General features: G+C 29.5%; 1 protein-coding gene across 1 annotated transcript in view; it reads left to right on the plus strand.

Moving 5' to 3' along the window:
- Positions 1-9,622: 9,622 nt before the first annotated feature.
- csw (protein tyrosine phosphatase non-receptor type corkscrew) overlaps positions 9,623-27,193 on the plus strand; it is a 149,938-nt gene continuing 132,367 nt past the window's right edge. The window contains exons 1-3 of the mRNA XM_075356967.1: positions 9,623-9,729; positions 16,495-16,617; positions 21,522-21,716. Of these exons, the coding sequence (XP_075213082.1) occupies positions 9,716-9,729; positions 16,495-16,617; positions 21,522-21,716 (332 nt within the window). The 5' untranslated portion in view covers positions 9,623-9,715. The remainder of the gene's footprint in view (positions 9,730-16,494; positions 16,618-21,521; positions 21,717-27,193) is intronic.

The following is a 27,193-nucleotide window of genomic DNA, read 5'->3' on the forward strand; positions in this document are numbered from 1 at the left end:
CATTCTTTAGTAAATTTTATAATAAAAAACTTAATTTTAGTGGTTTTAATGGCAAATTTCAAATAATACTTTTTTAATATCAGTTCAAACAATATTTTTACTAAATATTTATTAATGTTCTAATGTTTTTGAAATTTATCTTATATCTTCTCGAATGACAAGTAATCTTGTTTTCTAAAGGCTTGAATGAAATAGTAAATATTTGCGCCCATAAATATTTCTTCGTCATACCGTGATCAAGAAAGGCGGTATGAGAAGATAATTTTTGTGTTTAGTGAGATAGCGTTCACGCTGTGCCCGCTGCTCTTAAATCTGTAAATATGATATGTAACCACTTCTTCACGCTTATTAAAATTATATATACACATTATTTTACAAGTAGAGCTTTAATTATTTATATTGTATAAATTAACATATTTTAAATTAAAGGAATGAAGTGGATTCGAATCGACGCGCCGCTTTCTTTCCTTTGTACTACAGTGCCCAAATATTTCATTATTTAAAATTTTATTGGGCTGCATAACCTAGATAGACACCAGTGAAAATATAAGCATAATATCCTCTTTTGCTCTCTCAACGAGGAGTTTTATTACTGCTGTAAAGAAAAAATCCCAAATGTTTTCAAAATTGAAAACCCGCTTTATTATTAATTAAATAAAACACTCTATACATGTTTGTTTTTCTAGTAAATAACAGTTTTTAACTTTTATTAAACTATTTTTATATAGATTATTATATTTTTATTGCCGTTGATCCAGTTTTTAGTACATTTTAAGAACTGGAACAATAGAGATGAATGTTTTCTGGTTAGTATATAATTCTGCGTATATATGTTTGAATAAGAAAATTACTAAAGCATTATATAAAAATATATATATATTTTTTTTTTTGCTTTAATTACTGAACACCACAGAACTTTTGAAGCTTGTACTTTAGAATGTGGAAATTGAATTTTACTGCGTATGAAAAAAAGCCATGCCTGACTAGATTCGAACTCGGGATCGCCGGACGACAATCAGTCCGCCACGGATATATCAACTTTTTAATTATTTTCATTTCATATACAGAATGGAAAACATAGGATTGAGAGGAGACTGATGCATTCAATAAATAAATTTTTTTATACGTTTCGTACTTAAAGTCAGTAAACACTAAACTCATATTTATTCAAAAGACAATTTTCAATTGTCTCCAGCGATTTAATTTAAATTAATATTTACAGTGAATTATACTACGTGTATTAAATAAAAAAAATTACTTAGCTCTTTGATTTGATCACTACGACTGTGAACAATGTTCCGTTTAGCGGCGATCTTACACCAATTTCCAACCTCCTCAACGACGAATGTTGATTCACAAATCTAAGGCAAATAGTAGTCTCCTACTAATAATCATTAGTGATACTTGGAAGTCTTCCTTTTATTCACAAGTGTTGTTACTGTTTTAAGATGCCATATCTCCATAAGTCATATCAAAATATAATACTTTCAATAAGACTTTCAACCACCGGTAAAGATACCGATAAATAAGAAGAAACGGAACAAGTACAAATTACAGTTGTAGCAAAAAGGGCGAAAATTTATTGCGAAATAGGAAATAAATAATTTTCGAAAATTCTTTGAAAGTTCAAGCGAACTAGAAGATGATTTTTTAGTGCATTAGTGAATACTGAAAATACCATTGGTTTTCAAGTCTGCCAAAGAAAACAAAAAAATTAGACTTTTTTCAAAAAAAAATTAAAGCTATTTTACCGTATAATTTTTTTAAAAAATTTGCATAACATATATATTTTGTCTCTTCTGACGAAATTTAGTACTATAGCTACATTATTATAGATTAATATTTTTTTATTAAATTGTGAAATTATTTCTGTAAATAGAATTTTAAATAATAGAGAGAGGTAAATAGAAATTTTACTTCTAAATGGAAAACGCCCTAAATCGAAAAAAATTTGTTTCCTGAGATCCGAATTAGAGAGCATAGACTTCATTAAATATCAATTATCACTATTCCAACTAAAACATATTAACTTAAAAAATTTTTATTCCGAAGAATTTTGTATACAAAGTACTGCGGTTAAACTATTTCCAATCGCTACTCTAGCTGAGAATAATCAACTAAATTCTACTTGAACATATAAAACAATTATTTTAACATTCTTTAGTAAATTTCATAATAAAAAACTTAATTTTAGTGGTTTTAATGGCAAATTTCAAATAATATTTTTTTACTAGCAATTCAAACAATATTTTTACTAAATATTTATTAATGTTCTAATGTTTTTGAAATTTATCATGTAACTTCTCGAATGACAAGTAATCTTGTTTTCTAAAGGCTTGAATGAAATAGCAAATATTTGCATCCGTAAATATTTCTTCTTACCGTGATCAAGAAGGCGGTATGAGATGGTATTTTGTGTTTAGTGGATAGTGTTCACGCTGTCCCCGCTGCACCTTAATTGGCTGCGTAACCACTTTTTCATGCTTATTAAAATTATATATACACATATTTAATAAATCAACATATTTAAATTTACAGGAAAGAAGTGGATTCGTATCGCTGTGCCGCTTTTTTTTTCTTTGTATACTATCATCCACTTTTCCACGCTTATTAAAATTATATATACACATTATTTTACAAGTAGTATTATTTAAATTAAAGGAAAGAAGTGGATTCAAATCGATGTGTCGCTTTCTTTCCTTTGTACAACAATTCCAAAATATTTCATTATTTAAAATTTTATTTGGCTACATAACCTATTAGAAACCAGTGAAAATATAATAAGTATAATAATATAATAATATATAATTATAATTAAAATATAAATATATAATTATAATTATTATATAATATAATAAGTATAAAATAATATCCTCTTTTGCTCTCTCAACGAGGAGTTTATTACAGCAGTAAAGAAAAAATCCGAAATGTTTTCCAAATTCAGACCGAGCTTTTTTATTTTATTAATTAACTAAAAATAAAACATTGAATACATTTTTTTTTCTACACAATAATAGTTTTTAACCCTTTTTCAAACGTATTTTTTATATAGGTTACTATCTTTTTAGCAAATTTTTCTTTCAGTAAAATAAAATGTATTGCAGTAGTTTGACCTTTTTAGTACATTTTAAGTACTGGAACAATAAGATGAATTTTTTCTGGTTTAATTAATAATTCCGCATACATATATATATATTTGAAAAAGAAAATTATTAAAGCGTTAAGTCAGTAAGCACACTATAGTCATATTTATTCAAAAGACAATTTTCAATTGTTTCCAGCGATTTAATTTAAATTAATACTTACAGTGAATTATACTACGTGTATTATTAAATAAAAAAAAAAATTACTTTAGCTCTTTGATTTGATCACGACTGTGAACAATGTTCCGTTTAGCGGCGATCTTACACCAATTTCCAACCTCCTCAACGACGAATGTTGATTCACAAATCTAAGGCAAATAGTAGTCTCCTACTAATAATCATTAGTGATACTTGGAAGTCTTCCTTTTATTCACAAGTGTTGTTACTGTTTTAAGATGCCATATCTCCATAAGTCATATCAAAATATAATACTTTCAATAAGACTTTCAACCACCGGTAAAGATACCGATAAATAAGAAGAAACGGAACAAGTACAAATTACAGTTGTAGCAAAAAGGGCGAAAATTTATTGCGAAATAGGAAATAAATAATTTTCGAAAATTCTTTGAAAGTTCAAGCGAACTAGATGATATATTTAGTGCATTAGTGAAGACAAAATGCCATTGATTTTCAAGTCTGCCAAAAAAAAACAAAAGAAATTATACTTTTTTCAAAATAAATTAAAGCGATTTTATGGTATAATTTATAAAAAGATTTTACATAACATTTATATAATGTTATGTAAAATTTTTTTGTCTTTTTTAACGTAATTTAGTACTATAGTAACATTATTACAGATTAACAAAATTTTCCGTACAAAATTTTAGTTTCATTATTTTACTTCTAAAAAAAAACCCCACTAAATCAAAAAAATATTTTTTTTCTTGAGATTCGAATTAGAGAGGACAGGCTGTATGAAATATCAATTATCACTATTCCAATTAAAATTTAAAACATTTTTAATTTGAAAAAAAGAATAGAATTTTGTATAAAATGTACTGCGGTTAAACTATTTCCTATCGCTACTCTAGCGGAGAATAATCAACTAAATTTTACTTGAACCTATAAAACATATATTTTAACATTCATTAGTAAATTTCATAATGAAAAACCTAATTGTAGCGGTTTTAACGTCAAATTTCAATTAATATATTTTTTTACTAGCAATTTAAACAATATTTTTACTAAATATTTATTAATATTCTAATGTTTTTGAAATTTTTCATGTAACTTCTCGAATGACAAGTTATCTTGTTTTTAAAGGCCTGAATGAAATAATTATCTTTTGCAACCATTCATATTTCTACCTAAGGTAATGTACTATCATTGCTGTACTTAAATCTGATTTCTAATCCCTTTCTTTTCCCGCTTTTTTAAATCATAAGTCAATATATTTAAAATTAAAGGAATGAAGTGGATGCGAGTCGTCGTGTCGCTTTTTCTCCGTTGTGCTGAAATCCACTTTTCCATGCTTATTAAAACTAATAAATATAATTATTTTACAAGTAGGGGTTAGTAATTTACGTTTGATAAATCAGAATATTTAAATTAAAGGAAAGAAGGGGGGTAAACCATTATTTTACAAATCTTCTGCAAAATTGGATTTGTCTGTTGTTTAATAGACAGAATAAAACTTATTGACGGTCAATAATAAAAACTCACCTTTAAAAATACTATTCTTTTAAAAAAATGGATGACATTTGCTTTGATCTTACTGTATGGTTGCTACAGCAGAATTAAAACAAATATCATAATTACGTTATACGATTAAACCAGTTTCTATATTAAATATTTTCATAAATTAATTTTTTTAACCTTAACATAGGCCTAAATTTACTAAATTTAAGCGTCCGAAAAATTGGCGTTTGGATAATCAACGTCCAATTTAAATTTGAGTAACTTTATGAACAATATGTTTAATTTTAATAGGAAATGATATCACCTTTTTTTTTTATACCTATTTTTATTTAAAAAGAATAATATGTCGATACGTATCAATTTTTTATATTTTCCGTTAAGTATCAAAATACGTTTATTTCAGAAATTACGTAATATTATGATATTGAACTGCCATGTTGTTAACAAAAAAAAATTAAAAACTCCCCTTATTTATCATTGTGAATGTCAATAAGCGGCAATATCTCTTAGGATTCGTTGAAAAAAATCGCAGTCTTGAGCACTGGCGTCGATTAAACTTAAACGATTCAAGCAGTGTTCTGCAGGTGTTACAGTCAATTTTATTCCGTTGTTTTACCGATCTCCAAGTTACTATCGTTTGAGCACGAGCTCCTCTTTTCTGGTAAAAGAAATTTTCCGAGTGGTTGACCGTTTAATGGTCATAATTATTCGGTAGGTTTCAAATGCGTTCCACTCGTCTGAAATAATTATCGTTCTGACCGAATATAATTCGCTATGAGAGGCACGTTTCTGTACTTCTGTCCTGCAGAGTGACCAGAAAACATTTTTTAGGTTCACGGCAGATACTGCTTAAACTCAATCAATTTATCAATCGGCAATGTTAGGAAGTATGTTAAATTAAGGATGCAAGATTCGTGGACAATCATGAAAAAAAATTGAAAAAACTTTAGGAGTTATAATAAGGCAAGTAAAAAAAAAATTGTTGAATTTCGGGGCTCCCTAAACTCAAGGAGAAGCATTCAAGTAAAATTAATTTTCAAAAAAATAATCCCTAAGGAGAAGTAATAAATTTAAAAAATGACTTTTTAAAATTGTTTAAAATTACAAAGATACAGCCATAATTCTAAATAAACAAAATTTTATTTTTCTAGGAAGGGGATGAAATTTTTGGGCTAATTTGTTTGTTTTTTCAAGAAATATTTAGGAGTAAGGGTTATCAAGAAATTAAGATTTTTAAAGCAAAGGGTAACTTGCGAGATGGATTTAAATTTAAAATATTGTTTTTTTAGATTATAAAAGATATTTTTTTTATTACCACAGACTATTGGAGTAGGATGGGCAAACCATTTCTATTATTGTTTAAACGCCCACTGTATTAGAAAATACAATTGGCAAATTTGTATTAAATTTGTGCTTCCTCACCTGCATTGCGCAGTAATTCTGCAGGTATCCTGTCTATCCCAGGGGCCTTTCTACCATTCAAATCTTTTAATGCTCACTTAAATTCAGATCTCAGTATTGTATCTCCTTTTTCGTCTTCTTCAACCTCCTCTTCTTCCTCTATAACACCAGTTTCTAATTCAATTCTTCTGTATAACTCTTATATATATTCCACCCACCTATCAACCTTTTCTTTCACATTATAAATCAGTGTATCATCTTTATTTAACACATTATTAGATTTTAATTTATGTATCACAAAATTCTCCTTAACTTTTCTGCATGCTCTGTCTATTTTACTAATGATCATTTCTCTTTTCACTTCTGAACACTTTTCTTTAATCCACTCTTCTTTCACTAATTTCCACTTCCTGTTTAGAGTAACTGTCGATAGTTTCTTTTACCTTCTTCATCACTACCATTCTTATACTTTCTACTTCATTCATCAGCTTCAATATATCCTTTGATATCAAAGGTTTTCTACCAGTACTCTTTGTTCCGTCTAAGTTCGCTTCTGCTGATTTAAGAATTTCCTTTTTAACATTCTTCCATTCTTCTTCTATATTTTCTACCTTACCTTTATTAGACCTCTTGCGATGTCCTCCTCAAAAATCTACTTTACCTCCTCTTCTTCAACCTTCTCTAAATTCCACTGATTCACTTTTTCTTCAGGTTTTTAGACATCAATCTACATTTCATTACCACTAGATTATGGTCACTATCAATGTCTGCTTCAGGATAAGCTTTGCAGTCGACAAGTTGATTTCTAAATCTTTGTTTAACCATGATATAATCTATCTGATACCTTGCACTATCTCCTGGCTTTTTCATTGTGTACATTCTTCTATTATGATTTTTAAACTGGGTGTTGGCAATTACTAAATTATACTTTGTGCAAAACTCTATAAGTCGGTCCCCTCTTTCATTCCTTTTGCCCAGCCCGTATTCACTACTATATTTCCTTCCTTGCCTTTTCCAATGCTTGCATTCCAATCTCCAACTATTATTAAATTTTCATCTCCTTTTACGTGTTTAATTGCTTCATCAATCTCTTCGTACACACACTCTACCTCATCATCATCATGGGCGCTTGTAGGCATATAGACATAAACAATCGTTGTCGGTTTAGGTTTTGATTTTATCCTTATTACAATGATTCTATCGCTATGCGTTTTTAAATACTCTACTCTCTTCCATATCTTCTTGTTTATTACGAAACCTACTCTTGCCTGCCCTTTATTTGAATCTGAGTTCATTATTCTAAAATCACCTGACCAATAGTCGTTTTCTTCTTCCCACCGAACCTCGCTAATTCCTACTACATCTAAATTTAACCTATCCATTTCCCTCTTTTAAGTTTTCTAACCTACCAATCTTTGTTGGACTTCTAAAATTCCACGCTCCAACTCATAGAATGTTATTTTTTAATTTTCTGATGACCCCTTCCTTAGTAATCCCCACCCAGAGATCTGAGTGGGAGGTTAGTTTACCTTTGCAATATTTTACCAAGGAAGGCGCCTCCATCTTTGTTACATGGAACTGCAGAAAGCTACATTTACTTGTAAAAAAAACAGCTATAGTTTTCCATTGCTTTCAACTGTGCAATTCTCAGAAGACTGATTGATATTCATATGGCTGTTTAAGCCCTCCTCACCTACGCTCTTAATAACTACTGAAAGAGCTGCTGCCCTCTTTCAGGAATTATTCCTTAGTCTGGCTCTCAACAGATACCTCTTTGATATGGTTGCACCTGCGATCCAGCTACTCTGTATGACTGAGCACTCAGTCTCCTCACCATTGGCAAGGTCTCATGATTCATAGAGGGAGATAGTAACTAAAAGATATATATAATAAATTGGTTTTTTATCAATTGGTGTTTGCCAACAAATGTATTTAACTTGTTCAAAGTAGTAAGTTTTTTTTTGCAGAAGTTGGATCTGAATAATTTGAATTTCTATGTGATATCTCCACATTTATATGAGTTACAATTTTATTTGCTATTAAGGATTTAATGAATAAGCCAAAAGGGAGTTTCAGAATTCTTGGCATTATTGTTAAGCTTTTGTCTGTAATGAATATTATTCTGCCTAGTTACTCTAGAAAATTGTGCTTTTGGACTTGAAGACCATACATAGCCATTTTTACCTCTCAAAGTTGTTTGCTCCGAAATGCAATATTTCTATGCCATTCCAAAGAAGCGAAGTTTGCATTAGTTGCTTCTCTAGTCTAGCATGTGGTATTTTCTGAAAATCTAATTAACCCTACTATTTCATCAGGATCAACTTCCATATTGGAATTTCTGTCAGATGAAGTTGAACTTTCTCTATCTGAAGGAATATAATCCTCATCACTACTACTACCATCTACATCAACTGTCATAAATGTTTCTAATTGAAGGTTACTTTCATTGACTTGGGATTGGAAGCTAGAATCCTTCTGACTGGAATCTGCAATATCAGTTATTATTATAGGCCTAAAATTAATGTCTTTTGACTAGAAGGTAAAGATACATCATCACCTCTAATTTCGCCATAAGTAGACTCATTTAGATGTACTGGAAATACCTCTTCAGAATCAGTTTCAATATCTTTTTCAACTCCTCAATTGAATAGAAGATTAGAGGATCAAGGGATCGCCTGGCGGGGTAATTCACAACAAAAAACAAATTCTGGAAACTCACGTCATCTGAGAGGCGAATGCTTAAGAATCTAGGGTTAAATATTGGGGACAATGATTCTGGGTAGAAAGTAATGGGGAGCACAAACAGGGTAATGTTAATAAAAAATATATAAGTAAAAAACAATAATTGATTAATCTAGACTGATGTAATAGTTAAGATAACGTATTTATTGTGCAAAGTGATTATACAACTTTACTTAAAAAGAACAAATTTACGGAGAGAATGAGAGCAAAAAATAAGAATAAATCTCGCACGACCTTGCGTTTACGAAGGATTAGAGTACAATTTTACATACGTTGTATGGTTTCAAATTAGGGCGGCCTTGAACACCTGTTTTATTGTGAGTAGAAAGTAAACATGCTTCCGTTCGCTTAACGTTTTTGACAGTTACTTTTTTTGAGCCACACCCCTCAAATTTTAATTTAAATCATTTTAAGAATCATTATCAAATACCACAAAAATATAACCAGTTGCATTTATTGTTGATATTATAAAAGGGATTTGTAAAAGAAAAAAAAAGAAGTTATAATGAGGCTTATAAAATAAAATTATTGTTTGTATTAGCTAAACTACAACAGCCATTTCTTTACAAAAATATTGAAAATAAAACTGAAATTTTTTAATATAAGTGTGAAAATTTACCATCTTGATTACTCGTTATTGTTGTATAAGAACATTTTACGAAATTTATTAATTTTATTATTGCGAATTGTAAATTTGGTAGTACTGCACCAAAATGGTGTTTGGTTTATGCGGGTGTTTCTCGGGATTTAAGATTTTTATCGATTTATAGTTAAGTGAAAGATTACATAAAATGTCCTCAAGACGGTACGTGAAATTGAAATTGTTACTTTTGAACTGGAATTCAAGTTTTTTTGCATGCTATTTATTAAATTAATATAAATGTATCAGCATCTTGAACAGCTGTTTTGATGTGATTACTGTTCCGTGAGGAATTCTATTTTTAATCTTAGAAATAGAAAACCTCCTGCAGTGATTTACTTCTGTAATAAAATTAAATAATTTTTAAAACTACCAGCTTCAGCTAGTGCTGATTTTTATGTCTTAGTCTCAATCTAATTCGCCGATTAAATATATTATTTGAATTATATATTGACACAAAGTAAAAGATTCATTAATTTGGTTTAATAAGTTTTGTTATCCCCTCAAGTAACACTTGATCATTGAAGTTTTGATAATTGCAGGGTGTAAAACATTCCTGATCTTATTTGTGTAAATAATTCATCTATAAGTCTGGTATTTTTAAAACCATTTGAGGTTAACTTGTATCTTTCAAAGTTGCTTCAGATTTATTCAAGTTCCTAGTTAGTAATTTTTATTCAGAAAGTACCAATGTTAGGTTTAATCTAAAATTCATTGCCAGAACATTTTGATGATTCAACAATAATAATAATAATAATAAGCTACATCAATGACATCATCTTTAAGTGTTCTTAGACAAGGTAGTAGAATACTAAAACAGTTTTTCACAAAATGAGAGAATTGTTTTGTTTTTGTGATAAACATCTTTTTCTGGTTACTGTAATAACCTGTTGTAGGGAAGTTTAACAAAATGTCAAAAGTTTTAAAACTGAGCTATGTTATCCCTTAAAAGATATACATAAACATTTATTTTAGTATTTATGTATAATTTTATTAACCCTCTTATAAGTGGTCTGATGAGAGTGACATACATATTAATTGTTGACATTTTATTGTACAGTTGCCGCTTAATATTGTTTATGTTGAAATCTAAGAACTGATTTTGCAATGACATGTCAGACCCTCTGTTATTGTATTAATAATCTTTTATTACAATGATTTGCAGTGGCTTAATGCTTTACTCAACTAGGAGTAAGGATCCAGTGAAAAACATAGTGGATTCTTTGAAGTTGTACTGACTTTTAGAAACTCATATGTAGTTTAAGTGGAGTGCAGTTTAGACCCTTCCCTTCAACCACACTTCACTTTATCAAATTTTCTAAAATTTTTCAAATTAGTTTTTAATTCGTTTTTTCCCAAAAATTGTTTCTCCATCAATTACATGATTTATCATCAAGATCTGTTGTTCTACCTGATAATAGCCCCCTAAGCCACTGCTCTCTCCATTCATTTCTGTCCCAAGCCTTTTTTATCGCTTTATATTTTCCGTCTTCACCTTGTCTATAAACTTAAAATTTCTTCCTTGCTTCCTTTCTTCTTCTATTGACCCTTCAATTTAGTTGTAAAAACTCCACTCTCTAACTGGATGTATTGTGTGGGTGTTTCTTGGAATTTAAGATTATTATCGATTTATAAGTGAAAGATTACATAGAATGTCCTCAAGATGGTACATGAAATTGAAACTGTTAGTTTTAAACTGGAAATTTAAGTTTTTTGCATGCTGTTTGTTAAATTAATGTAAATGTAACAGCTGTTTTTTTGTGTGATTACTGTTCTGTGAGGAATTCTATTTTTAATCTTAGAAATAGAAAACCTCCTCCTGTAGTGATTTACTTCTGTAATAAAATTAAACAGTTATTAAAACTACAAACTTCAGTTAATGCTGATTGTTTCCAATCGGCTTCCTTTTTTTTGGTGGACTTCCTGCATTAATGCCGTTTGTTATTTAATCCTGTTCATTATTTTGTTATTCCTCTCTTTATTTGTTCAGCTTACTTTCATACCCAAATTTGCTCAAACCAATCGTCTCCTTCCTCATCAAACATGCTTTGCTTCCATACAAGACATTGCGTCTGACATTTGCCTGCCAACCTCTTCCTTAAATTTTTAATCCAGATTTTTACCACATAGTAATCTCCTCTTCTTATTTAAGCTTACTTTGTCATTGCTGTTCTTCTTTTTATTTCCATGCACTTTTCCAGTCCTCTATCACCATAATCCCCAATATCATCTGTAATTTTTTACTTTTTCTATTCTCCCTTATTTGTTTATTTTATCCTTACCACTAAATGCTCTTTTATTTACTTACATTATTTTATCATTTTTCTTGTGCTTATTTTTATTCCATACTCTTCACTTCCTTCCTCCACAACAAACTTTTAAGTGTGTGTCATCAGTTAGAATTAACGAAATCATCAGCAAACCTTATGCATATTATTTTTCATCCTTTTACAACTTGTTCTCCTTGAAAAAGAAGAACAACTTTTATCCTTGTTCTCTTTCTTTTAATACATTGCTTATTGTATCTTAGTGTAAATGTTGAACAGTGTCTGTGACAGGGAGCATCCTTGCCCAACACCTAGATCTAGACCCGCCCAGTCAGTCACATTCTTATTTACTTTTACTGCTGTTGTTTCTCTTCTATATAATTCTTTAATAATGTTATGTTTTTCATTAAGCTTTTTTCTCTTAAGAAACTTAATCATTTTCTCCCATTTGACCCTATCAAATGCCTTTTCTAAATCTATGACCCTTTACAATATTTTAGTAGCATGGGATATTAAACATATTGTTCTATATTCTGTACATTTTCTGTTACCAGTTTTCTTCCGAATTTATATCATTACTATTTCTTATGTCTAATGGTCATATTCTCATATGATATATACCAACAACACAGTTAAACTGTTTCTTCCACACTTTGCTCATTTAAGCATTTATTTATTGGGAAGTTCATCTACTCCAGTCATTTTTTTATGCTGCATTTCTTTAATTGCAATCTGTACTTTACATTTTAATAATGATGTTACTTTGTCCTCTTCTATTACTTCCCACTCTTTTTCTGTTTAGTTCTCCAGATTTCAATTACAATGATATATATCTCAGTGTAATTGATTTGTAGCCTGTTATCCAGTTTAAAAGTAACCTCGGTATAAGCCGAGGTTGTCTATCCCTATTACCATTATAAAAAGTTAATTAGATATTTAATAACTGAAATTTTCTAAATTTGCTGGAGCAAGTTAAGTGAGTGACAGCCTTTGTAGAATTACAATTAGAATTAAAATTCTCAATGTATAAACAAAATGTAACATTATTTTGTGAAGTCTTTAAGGAAATTTAAATAAAAATTAATTGTTTATGATTTTTTTTTTAATAGAGGTCAGTTAGATATGGGAGCAGACCTGTTTTGTGTGGTTGTGTTAATGGAAAAGTACCAAATTAATTTCAATTTATAGTTATATTCATAAGTTTTATTAGCAGAAAAAATCCATAGGTGTTTTATCGTATACAAAATAACTAAACATTTGTTCGTGCTAGGTATGTTTTTTAATCTTCATAGTTCTGATAAGTTTGATGCAACTTTACATTATTTTCTATTTTGTGCCAGTCTCTTGCCTCTTCAATACCTTTTGTATCCTATATCCTCAGTTATTTACATTTCTTATTCTGTGATCTTTATCTCCATTTACTGATTTTATCTGTACATTTACTTACTAGAACAAAATTCACTAAACATGGTGTCTTAACACATGGGTAATTCGTAAACAATGTAATTCATAAACAAGATGAAGGATCTCCTTTTTCCTTTCAAATAAGAGCTTGACTTTTTGCATCTACTAATTTCAATTTCTTCAATCCTTCAAAACAGATTATATATAATTGTAATCTTTCTCTATATTTTCTTCAAGTGTCTGTAAAGTTTTAAACTTAAATTTTGGCCAAAATTTCACTTAAGGACCTTTAATTGTGTAACAAGTGGAGTCCGTTTATGGTATTGTTTTTTTTTACCTTTGTGCTACTTATAAATAGGAAAAGGCGATTTCATATTTTTAACTATAGTATATGAAATACAAATGAAAAACAAGGTTGATTGTTAGTATATGTTTTTGCATTGTGTATATGTTTCATATAATGGCAATGAATGTATGATAGAGAGAGAGAGAGAGAGAGAACTATGTCATTATAGAAAATTATATCTTCCTCAGTATTTTGATGCAACTTGATAGGCATAGATAGTGTAGATGCAAGTTATTAACATCCAAAACTAATAAAAGGAAAACTAAGTAACAGAACTGCTAAAACAGAACTGATAAAACTTAAAATGTAAATCCATCCAACAATACTAATTAAATTTTAATCAGGACACTAATCTTAAGTATCTTAATGTTCTGTTCTTTCACAACTGACCAATTGTAATTTTGATAAAAGTTTTTACAACTTGTTAGCTGTAAAACCAGGCTTGCTTGTTAAAATACCGTTTTTTACACCATAAGGCTAGTGTTTATAACAAGTTATGACATAAGCCTCTAAGTTATTTTTGTGCTTGTATTTTTGTGAATTAAATTTTTTTTTTTAATCCCCAATTTTAAAGAAGTAAACAGATATTTTTAACTGAAGAATGGGGTAAATATTTCCTTAGAATTTTTCCCACTTTAACTTTTTCTATAAAATTTCATTAGGAACTTACGCCACAGATAGAAAATATTATTTAAAAACAAAAGCAATTCATAAACTTTCCTTGAATTCTTCCAGTAGTAACTAACATTTAGATCCATCTATAAATCTGAGACACTTATTTGTTATTTTGATTGTAGTACTACCTATTCATTTTTTAACTGATGTTTTTATATTTATTAAATGTGGCTCGGGTTGTTAACATTTTATCTTTACTATATGTACTTAAGTTCTCAGAATGCATGTACAAGCTATATGGCAGTAATGCTTTCATTCAGTTTTATTTTGTAATGCATGTTTATATTAACAAATATTTTGTCATGTGTGGTGAACTGTTATTATGAAGATAACATATGAAATATGATAATGTTCTTTTGGATATTGCATGAACACATTACTAACTCAAAAAAATCTCATGTGATCATCACATGACTTCCTTGTATACCTATTAAACTACATATACATATTTTTAAAAGTACATAAAATTTTATTTCATTGATAACTTCTGATATTTTTTCATTTTTTTTATAATTGTTATTTGAATTATTATTTATTGTAAATTTTTTTTAGTCAGAGGTTAAATGAAAAAAAGAAATCGGATTTGAACCAATGTGCCTTCCCCGTTTAAGATTCAAATATTTCATTAATTAAAATTTTATTTGGCTATAACTCTGGAGCCATTGAAAATAAGTAGCACCTGTGATATATCGTATAAAAGCTCTCATGAGGTCTTATTACTGCAGTTAAGAAAAATACAAAGTTTTTGGATTTTGGCCCTTTTTTTGGACACTTTCGGTCCAGTTGATTGCAATCAAGAGGAGAGATGCACAACTAGATGTTACAACAGTCCTAAATCCAAAATTTCAACATCCTATGGCTAATAGTTTTTGAGTTATGCAAGATACATGCGCACAGACGTCACACCAAAACTAGTCAAAATGGATTCAGGGGTGATCAAAATTGATATTTCCATTGAAATATGAAAACTAAAATTTTTCGCGATTACAGTACTTCCTTTACTTCATACAAGGAAGTAAAATATACTAAAATGAATGCATGTTTATTTAAGTAAACATGGTTCAGTTCAAAATAGTTTAACTTTGGAAATGAATTTAGGTAATTACCTGTTTAAAAATTATGCTTATCCAAAAATGATTTTGAAGACTGAAAATTTTTTTATATTTCTTCATTAGTCAAGTTAAACTTTTAACGATAGTAGACAACTTTTTTTTTTAATTTTGATCTTTGAAAAATATCTTTTTCTTTAAAATGTATGGAAAAGTTATTCCGTACATTTTACATTCCATAATTTCAGGTATAATTAAATTGCATTTATGAAGTTAAGAATCTTCTTTATGTTAATGTACTTTTTGATTGAGAAAAAAAATTTAATTATGAAATAAATTTTATGATTAAATTACTGTGGTAGAAGAATAAAAAGTGAAAATAAATCTACACAAATAAACCCAAGGATTTGTAGCAAGTGATTTAATTGGTAAGTAATTGATGGAGTTTTGAGCACTGCTTATTTATGAGGTTCAGAAGCTGATATTTTTATTTAAAATAGTAAATCGGATAGCAGCAAACAGGCAGGCACTTTTTGTTTTGTTTTTTTTTTGTTCTTTTGTAGAACACTACCATTGCATACAAGTATCAACTGCTGTCCTCATTACCAGTTATGAAAATATGAAGTATCAGATAAAAAAAATACACAAAAACACTTTGCAAAGAAAAGTGTTTTTGTTTTAAACTTTAAATCACTGTTTTTAGTTTTCAAATTCTAATCACCTTATTGAGAATTTAATGAGGATTAACAAACTTCTAGCTAATATTTTAAAACTTTTTTGAGATGTAGAATTTAGTCATTTTGATCTTATTGGATTCAATTTTAATTTTTTTGTTGTAAGTAAAAGTAAAAGAATTTATCATAGATATTAATTTTTTCATTTTAATTAATTTGATGAAAATCTTATGAAACTATTATATATAAATCTGTACTTAGCTTGTCTATTGTTACAGTGATTTGGTTACTTAATCCTAAATCATTTTAAATTATGAAATGATAGGTATTATTTTTTATTACAATTTGTAGACTGCAGGTGTGTTTGTTGTAAAATAATCTTATGCTGATTTAATCAGCATATTGGAATTAAATCAGTTAATTGATTTTTGTGACTACAAATGAGAATATAAACATTGAGAGTTCAGTTGTAATTTGTCCATGAAATAATTCTCTAAACATTTCTTTTGTTACAGATGGTTCCACCCAAAAGTAACTGGGGTAGAGGCAGAATTGTTGTTGATGGAACGTGGCTTCGATGGATCATTCCTCGCACGACCAAGTCGAAGCAATCCAGGAGATTTCACACTTTCAGTCAGGTACTCAGTAATTTTTGTAATTTTTTTAAAAATCTTGTTTAAAGTTACCTATTTGGCGAGTAATGGATGAAACACAGTGAAATTTAAAACCTACAATCTATGAATAGCAAAAAATCAGAAACCAAAAATGCAGGTACTCTAACAGGTAAACATGAGACTTTTTTTACTGGCATATATTTATCAAAGTAACATGAATTAAGTGCATTTGGCAATATCGACCTTACATTTAAGGATGTGCCAATAGACTGAGCTAATTACAAGCATGTTGGGCTTTGTAAGGGTTGGACATTAAACATTGAAATTAAGTACCAAATAGAGAATGCTCAGAAATCTATGCGAATGTTTATCGACTACTGTATATATAATAACAGAATGAATCATCACTTAGTAAAATTATATGTTTTGTCTTGACAAATGAATAAATCTTTTTAATTACATATTTTCATATCTACTTATCTAGAAACTTAATTTAATTTAAAGATTATTTTTACTTAATATTATTAAAAACTCATCATGTGTTATGTAATTCCTTTTCCAGAACAGTTTAAAAATGTTGGAACATAGCTTTACATTATGAATTAAAAAATTTTGTTTTCTCATTTAGATTTTCTATTCATGAGAACAAATCATAAATTTTGTAAGCATTATCAATATTTATTATTGATAAAAAGTGTTGTAATGTGCCAAATTACATTTACCTTGGTTTTGGTGAGCATAACAACATAGTACATCTTTAAACAGCTAAAAATTTCAGTAATAATAATATCCTAAATCACAAAAATTCTATTCTTTTTTTTTTTTTGAAAAAAAAGAAAGAAAAAAAAAAGAAGAAGATTAATGGTAGTAGTATTTTAATCACAGATTTAGCTTAATTGATGTATTGGAGTTGGACTTCCTTATGTTGGTCTCCTTAAGTTGAACTTAAGAAGACCATAAATACTACAGATATAAAAAAAATTGATGACCGACTATCATCAATTTATATGTGTTTCTTGTTTTGCTTCACAACAAACTAATCAAGAAAATTGACTTGCAATTGTATAATGAATATTCGTAATTAGTTGTATAAATTTAAAACCTATATTTTCAAAATAGTTACCTATTTAAATTAAGCTTACATGGCTTTTTATAAGCAGTGATAACGTTATTAGATATTTTTTCTAAACACCCAGCAGTTTTGATTAAAGAGTTCTGTAGTCAGAAATGTTCAAGTAGAAGTTATATGTTCAGTGTATGAGTTAGTTTTTGAATTTTGTATTAGAATGTAAAATGTTTATTTTTTATTAAAATTAACTTTGAATTTAAAGTAAGACAATTATACTCCCATGGCTTTCAACAATTGTTTTAAATGTTCTGAATTTTTTTTATACATTTGCCTAAAATTTACATTTTATTTCAATTCGAGCAGTTCTGTGTAATATTCTGGTTAAAGATTTTTTTAACTGAACCTCTCTCATTTACTGTATGTTCTAAATATTTGCTGCAGAAAATTATTTTTCACATCGTCCATACAATGAATTCTAAGAAATGAGGTCAGGAGGTCATGCTAGCCTCCATGTACAATACCAGTCAATTCATTCATTAAAGTAGTTATTAAAGAACTTTACAGTTATAAACTATGAGGTGATATGCCTTTTTTTAGGTTGATAATTGTCATATCAAAAATAAATAATGTCCATCACATTTTTCACAAGTAACATTGTCTTCAAACAATGCAAACATGCTATTTCTAATAATAAAATCACTTTACACCTAAAATAATTTGCTAAGGATTATGTAATTTTTATTTAGTTGCAGCATCTGGATCTATAAACTTTCAAACACCTTAGATCTATTTATTCAATAATTTAGTGTATAATTGCTTCATTTTCTTCTTAATTTATAAATCAGACTGTCAATGTGTATGTTTCTTTGTAACAATGTATTCTTAACCTTTTTGGGACTGGCGATGTGATGCTAAACTGTCTGCACAGACTATGGTCGTCTAAACTTGTTTTAGAACTTTTCATTTGAGTACTATAATCATGTTAACGCAACTAAAATGTTTCTTTCACCAACTAGTGCTGCCCTTTATTGGCTTTAAAATGAACTGTTTGCACCATCGATAGATTGTAGCTAACAGCAGGAAATAGAGAGAGTATAATCATGTTACCAGCATTGTAAAACTAGATTCTGTAAGTTTTGTTGATTACTGTTAGTAAATGTGGATAATTCATGTCCAGGATTTATTTCCGAAATTATTGAACATAGTGAATGAAACTAACACATATTGTACCTAAACCTCTGAACAAATCACCTTGCTCATTCAAATTTACAATGATGGAAACTAATCGACATAAATGAATGCATTTTTGAGTTTGACCGTGCTTACACCAAGAAATAAGAAAAATTCTATAAAAGAGTTCTGATCAACAGGCAGGCTATTTACATTCCCTAATATTTTCTGAAACTATGGTTAGAGACAGATATTTGAACGTTCTTAGTATGCTTCATTTTGCCAATAATAAAGATCAACCACCCAGCTTTTCAAAATTCAAGAATTATTAGACAAATTAAAAAAAAATTTCTCAAGTGTGTTTTACCCTTTTCAGAATATATTAATTGTTGAGTCCTTAGTTTTGTTCAAAGGAAAGCTCAATTTTGTTTATGTTTATAATAGAAATTTTGTTTTAAAATTTGTTTACAAAAAAGAATGGTTTTAAATTTTAAATGAATTAAAGTAATATTCATTTATAGTTATTGTGAAGTGATATATCGTACAGAGAATGACTACATAAAGATGAGTAACTTTAATAACATAACTTAGTCTGAGCATAAACTAGGATTTACATACTTCTTTTACAGACGTATGTTAATCCTGAAAAGTTTAAATAAAGCTCAAGCTTAAACAAAATAGCATGACATTTACAGCATCATTTTTCATATATGTTGAGTCTGAGAAATTATGACCTGAGATAGCTGCATGGTTTTCACTAATAAAATTTAGAAAAAAATGACTGAATTTTATTTTGATATTTAGTTTATCAAAACCCTTATTTTTTTTTGTTAAGATATCAATTGTTTAATAGAAACTGTTGTTATTATGTTGAATAATGGCATAGCAAACAAATTCCAAATGATGAATGTTGAATTAAATAGATCTTATAAACTTTAACAGACTTTTTTTAGATTTTTTTTTATAGGGATACCTTCCCTCTATTATAAAGATTTTTTTTTGTGATTTACATTCATTGAATATATTTTAGTAAACAAATTTCAGGGGGAGAATAATAAATTAAAATAAATAAAAAGTGAATAAAAATCTTCGTAGAAAGTTTTTATTTATTTTTTAATCTTAACTGAAGATTCCTTTCTGGGTAATACATAAGACCTTTCGGGTCCACATCCTATTAATTTCCTGGAATCAACATGCCAGGTAGTTTAGCTTGTCAATGTACATGTAGTAGGTTTATCATAAAACATGGTAAATTGAGTTGATTTACTGTTAAAACAATTTTATATGATTTCAGGTTTATTTGAATGAGGTGGTATGTCAGCAGTATTACAGTTACATTAAAATCTATTTTATAAAATCATTTAATATTTTGCAATGGTAATCATTGCTATTATACTCATTCATTAAATCCCATTTACAGATTGTCACCCATCTAAAAGAAACTACGTCCAACATTAGTTAAATAATTTATGAAACAGTTTGTGGACAATAGACATGTTATTAACTGTCTTATCTAATGCGAGAACTGTCATAGACCTTTATCAAAGATTGTCCCACCTCAGGTTGATTATCCTCTTCCATCTTCCCTTTCCTTATCCCTCATCCCTTCTTCTTTATCTAACTTTACTTTTTTATCTTGAGAATTAAATGATCACCCAATACTTTGCTATAACCCTTTAGCTTTTGCTGTAATCCTGGTGGCATGTTCTTGTAGTAAGTGGGACAGTTGCTTTTTCTTCTGAGTCTCATTGCGCAGGCTTGAATCATTGTGCTTGTGGAAGAAATTAGTAGAATCAGTTTTCCTATAGAGGCAGAAAGATAAACCTGAGATGCTTATTAAGTAATATAAATCTAACAGAAGTGTGGGAAAAATTCTCTGTCTGGAATTGCATTGTAGTTATTTTGACTGTTATTTCCTTTTTTTTAAAGAAGTGGCACTTTTTATTAAATCATAAACTTTTTTAGACAGTAAAATCATATTTTAATGATTTTACAAACTCTTCAAATATTAGTCATTTACATCCTGTCGTTTTGTCATCAAGTTCTAAAAATAGTCTCTTGAAGTGAAGCTCTTAAAACAATAATATATAAACAAATTGTCTCACTAAATTGTTTTTCTTGCTTTAAATTATAATCTCAATTGCAGTGCAAAAATTGGACTCCTTCATTCTTGATTCAACCATTTATTATACATGCCATTAATTAAAGCTCATAACAAAGCACACAGGTAATTTAGGCTCTCATATCCTAATAAAAGTAACCAGGGCCCATTTTGATACTAGGCAGCATTATTAACTACCTATCTATCCTGACCAGTGACAGTCCCCTTTTATGTTGACTAAACCCTTTTGGAATTTTATTTCTTACTTAGGAAGACATAAATTCATAGATACCATATATTGTCCTGGCTTATATTTAATATTATAATATAATTAACTTTTTTGGCACCTTCCATTTGCCAGCAAGGCAGTTGCTCTGTTGAGGTCTGCCTGAGAAAACCTAACTGGAGACTTGTTATACTATCTGCTGTTTCCACAAAAAGCCAAATCAGTTACTGAGATGTTTATCAGATTAAACTCCCAAATTAAATTTTTTTATGTAGCTTTAAATTTATTGTTTTGTTTATTTACAAACTATTTACATATATTATACATCATACTTTTATTTATTTATGTAATTTTTTTTTCAGGCGGAATGGGGAAGTAACACATATAAAGATACAAAATACCGGTGATTTTTATGATTTGTACGCAGGTGAGAAGTTTGCAACACTGTCAGAGTTGGTCCAGTATTATATGGAAAATCAAGGACAATTAAGAGAGAAGAATGGTGAAGTCATTGAATTGAAGTATCCTCTAAATTGTGCTGATACCACGACTGAAAGGTGAGTTTTGAAATTTAATATTTATTATTGAACAAGTAAAGCCTGTTTATTTCAACCATTCTGAATTTTGTCTGTTTGTTTGTGAAACAATCTTAGTCAGATGTATTTTTCAACTTTTGTAAAAAAAATTACATTTGAACTTAAATCTGTTCTTTTTTGTTGAAATCAGTTTTCTTAAATTCATAAAGTGAGCGAGGTTACTGTTCTTAGAACTACTAGTCTATTAAAATTAACTTAACATTAATGCTTTAATTACTTTTTAAAGTATGACCTCTGAAAATGTTTGTTGGTGTTATATTTCTTGATGTGCTATGTTGTTATTTTGGAATCTTTTGTCTTTGATACATTTTAATAAAATTAATCCAACTGAAATATTTAGGTGAACATATGGTATTGTAGATTCATTCAATAATCAAAAATGGGGTTTGAATGGAGAAAGCAGGACTTCTAGAGTAGTACGCCCAAAAATAACTAGAATAACTGTAATATGGTGAGTAAAGTTTTGAGTGTGCAAAGAAAGTTTTGCTACCAGACTAGTAGTTTTCTAGAATTTTCATTAAAATCAACTCAAGATATGATCTGTTTTAAAATGTATTATAGTAAATATTAAGGTCGTGAGCTGGTTGTTAAATATTGAGATGATTTCATTGTTTGAGGGAGAGGAAATATTTTGTACAATATATTTTCTTGTCTCCTTTCCAACTTTTATTACATGTGTGTTCTAGGCTGGTCTAGTCCTGCTAATTGCAATCCATGTTTCCAATAGAAATGCTTTTGTGTCCATGCTATTAATATTTTACTTAATAGTATAAAGTATGTTCACAGCTTTGGAAATCATAAATTTCATTTATCAAGAAATATATTTTGTGTTGATGTAATTTACTTTTATATAAGACAGTGGTATGCAGCAGCTGTAATTGATGTTTATGTATATATTTATATATTATTACTAAATGCCACACTACATGTTATGATCCTACTAGTAAAGAGGGGGGAAAATATATATATATATATTTATTTATACATTTTTTTCTAGTAGTAGCTTATAACCTAAAACTACTGGAAACAATATTTTATAGCTATTGACAAAAACAGGTAGCTAATGAAGTGGTGATATTTTACTTACAGATCTATGTGAAAAATTGAATTTTTTTTTAAGAGATAGAATCTTCTTTAATAATTTTAAAGATAAGCAAGACTTGCTTTTAAACATCCTACTCATTTAAAACATATATTTAGCATAACTTGTGGTATGATAATTGAAACCACTTGATAACCAATCAGTAAGGAAAATTTGCTTATTATAATAATGAACATACACATAAACTCACTCATGCAGACTGGTAAACTAAAAATAATAACCAACCAAATGGACCAACACAAAATTCTTATCATGGGACTGCATTAAATTGGAAACACTGACTAGGACGACAGGCAAAGGCAAAGGTATACCTGGGAAGAGAGTGATGAAAAGTGTCTCACAGTTTGGAATAGGCCTTTTGATCGCCTCAACATAATAAACTTCACACAAGAACTCAAGTCACAATTCCCAAGAATCTCAACACTTATCCTATGAGCTAAGATAAAAAATTTTATCTTATAAAATGTACATCATAATAAATGCCCATACCTCTTTAATAATAAAAACAAATTTCCAAAAGACCATAAAGAAACATAAAAGCTCTGGGACCTATTGAACCAGTCCATAAATAAGATCCCCAAAAATCATGTTAAACAATTAATTGGAGACGTCAGTGATCAACTAGTCAGAGAAAGAAGACTCTGACATCATTGGAAAATGGCCCGCCCAAAATAGAACAAATGAAAAGTTGACAAAGATCCACTTTGGACAAAGATTTATTGATCTCTGCAGAAACCACAACCTAATCTCAAAATCCACATATTTCAAAAGGAAACCTCGGAAACTCAAAACCTGGAAACAGCCCTATTACATCAAAGAAGAGTGAATGGCAATTAGATCATATCTTCATGGACAAACACCACCAGTAAGAGATTTACAATGTAAACATCCTCCGAGGAGTAGACACAGACTCAGATCACTATGTAGTCAAAATTAATATTAAATTCACTTCCCAACAAAGGAAGTAACAAAACTAAGCCCCTGAAACTAAAAGAAAAATAGACCTTACCCAACTAATCAAGAATGAAAATTACCAAAAAGCAACCAAAAACAATCACAAGTCAAGGATAAACTCAAAGACATAATCAACAACTTTAAACAAATTGCAGAAGAATTGGTCTCAAAAAAAACCCTGTAAAAAGTATCAGTGGTGGAACCGTGAATGTGACGAAACAGTGAAGAGACATTGAGTATGGCTATTACACCAATCCCAAAAATCAGAAATATCCTTCCAAAACCTAGTAAAACAAAGAAAAAAAACCACCTGAATCCCAAGGAAAAGACAACACCATAAAGTCACACTGAAGTCAATAGAAGAAGAATTCAACAAAACACAGTCAAGAGACTATTACAAAACCTTCAAAAACCAACTCCAAAAATATACGAACCCCCAACCCTACTAATGAAGAACGAAAACCATAATCTGGCCCATAACAGTAAAGACAATGTAGAAATCCTAGCTAAATACTCTAACTCTTAATTTGCGAAGAACTGACAGAACTCCTAAACTTTGACATCTCTTCTTTCTTTTTCTGTTTAGCCTGCGAAACCACTGTAAGGCATAGGATGATATGCATGAATGTAAATGAAATGTAGTCTTGTACAGTCTCAGGTCAACCCTTCCTAACCCATCGGGTTGGTCTAGTGGTTAACGCGTCTTCCCAAATCAGCTGATTTGGAAAGTCGAGAGTTACAGCGTTCAAGTCCTAGTAAAGCCAGTTATTTTTACACGGATTTGAATACTAGATCGTGGATACTGGTGTTCTTTGGTGGTTGGGTTTCAATTCCACACATCTCAGGAATGGTCGAACTGAGAATGTACAAGACTACACTTCATTTACACTCATACATATCATCCTCATTCATCCTCTGAAGAATTATCTAAACGGTAGTTACCGGAGGTTAAACAGGAAAAAGAGAGAGGTCAACCCTTCCTGAGATGTGTGGTTAATCTTTTTTTTTTTAACTTCTGGGTCCACCATTAGGCATTGCTTCAGAGGACGAGTGAATGATTTGTAGCATGTGTGAAAATGCCATGCCTGACCAGGATTTGAACCCGGGACCTTCGGATGAAGTGTGGTTAATTAAAACCCAACCACCAAAGAGCACCCCAGTATCCACAATCTAATATTCAAATCCATATAAAAGAAATTACCTTTACTAGGATTTGAACCTTAGAACTTTTGACTTTGAAATCAGCTGATTTGCGATGACGAGTTCACCACTAGACCAGTCTGGTTGGTTAAACTTCGACTCCTGCTCCCCAATAACAGCACCATCAGAAAACAATCAACCTACCCACAATAAAAGAAGTCTACCAAGCACCAGATGAGATGAAGAATTACAAGCAAGATTCGAAACTTCTGAAACAGCTGGTACAGTAGATCTCAACTCAAAAAAAAAAACACTAAGATAGGATGCAGATGGATCAGAGAAATAAGAGAGGATCTGAAGGAAATTGGGCTTCTACCAGAAGACACCACAGAAGAGATAAAATTAAACGAAAAAATCAAGAACAAAAACATTCGCTTCACACTCACAGCAAGAACATTTTCAACATCAGAAAGCTCTAGGAGGTGAGAACATATGAAAGAATACTGGGAGGGCCGCAAGGCCTAAGCTGTCCCTTCAAAGAGATTTGGATGATGGACTCACTAAAGTGATCCTATGCGATCATAAAAAATGATCTTACAAAAAGCTTTATGGTCTTAAGCAATATGTAATACAAAGTTAAGGGTTGCAACACTATTTATTGTTGTGGATGTATTAAAAAAAAACAAAATAATGACATGGATTGAGTTTAACAGCTTTTCTTCTTTTCAGCTTTACTTCTTTATTTTTTTATTTAGAAAGTATGATTCTTAATTATATTGCTTTATATTTGTATCTGAGCTGTTGGAAGACTCACAATTTCTTGAATGTTTGAAAACTTACTTACAATCGCTACTTTATATTCCATTTATTTAGATTCGGAGTAACAGTACAAAGTGAAAAGATGAAGATGCTACGATTTGCTGATGATATAGTAATTCTAGCAGAGAGTAAAAAGGATTTAGAAGAAACAATGAATGGCTTAGATGAAGTCCTATGCAAGATCTATCACATGAAAATAAACAAGACAAGACAAAAGTAATGAAATGTATTAGAAATAACAAAGATGGACCACTGGATGTGAAAATAGAAGGAGAAAAGATTATGGAGGTAGAAGAATTTTGTTATTCGGGAAGTAGAATTTCTAAAGATGGACGAAGCAGGAGCAATATAAAATGCTGAATAGCACAAGCGAAATGAGCCTTCAGTCAGAAATATAATTTGTTTATATCAAAAATTAATTTAAATGTCAGGAAAAGATTTTTGAAAGTATATGTTTGGAGTGTCTCTTTATATGAAAGTGAAACTTGGACGATCGGAGTATCTGAGAAGAAAAGATTAGAAGCTTTTGAAATGTGGTGCTATAGGGGAATATTGAAAATCAGACAGGTGGATAAAGTGACAATTGAAGAGGTATCGCGGCAAATAGATGAAGAAAGAAGCATTTGGAAAAATATAGTTAAAAGAAGAGACAGACTTATAGGCCACATACTAAGACATCCTGGAATAGTTGCTTTAATACTGGAAGGACAGCTAGAAGGAAAAAAATTGTGTAGGCAGGCCACATTTGGAATATGTAAAACAAATTGTTAGGGATGTAGGATGTAGGGGGGATGTATGTAAACGACTAGCACTAGATAGGGAATCTTGGAGAGCTGCATCAAACCAGTCAAATGACTGAAGAAAAAAAAAACATTTATGTATTGTTACTCAACAACTTATTGTTTTATTAGCTTATTATTAAGTTGTGATGCAATTATGTATTTTTCCAAGTGATACAGGTGCTGTAAAAAGGGCATTAAAAGTATATTTCAGCTATATTTAATTGTTAAAACAAAATGTAATGGTATTCTAAGTGAGTAGGTGTTAGTACTCAATTTGTTTGACTTATTATTCATTTGTCCTTCTTCCAATTATTATCAAGGCCAATTATGATTGTTAAACAATGTGTAAGGATAACAGGTAGCCTTTTTAGTGATCAAGAATGTCACAACTGCTTCAGAAGTAGCTTTCAATCATTTCAAATTATTTTATTGTATTTTTGATAAATTTAAAAATCTATTTACAACAACTGCAGGCTAATTGGCCAATTGCAGTCTTAATTTTATAACGAAAATGATTAATGAATTTTACAGAAATAATAATAATTTCTGTGAAAAATTAATACTTTTGTTATTGTTGTATTTAATTTAATTTATACCAATAAAATTATGGAAAAAAAATTAATTTTATTTTTATTACATAT

Source organism: Lycorma delicatula, chromosome 2 (genome assembly GCF_047948215.1).
Source record: "Lycorma delicatula isolate Av1 chromosome 2, ASM4794821v1, whole genome shotgun sequence".
NCBI classification, from domain to species: Eukaryota; Metazoa; Arthropoda; class Insecta; order Hemiptera; family Fulgoridae; genus Lycorma; species Lycorma delicatula.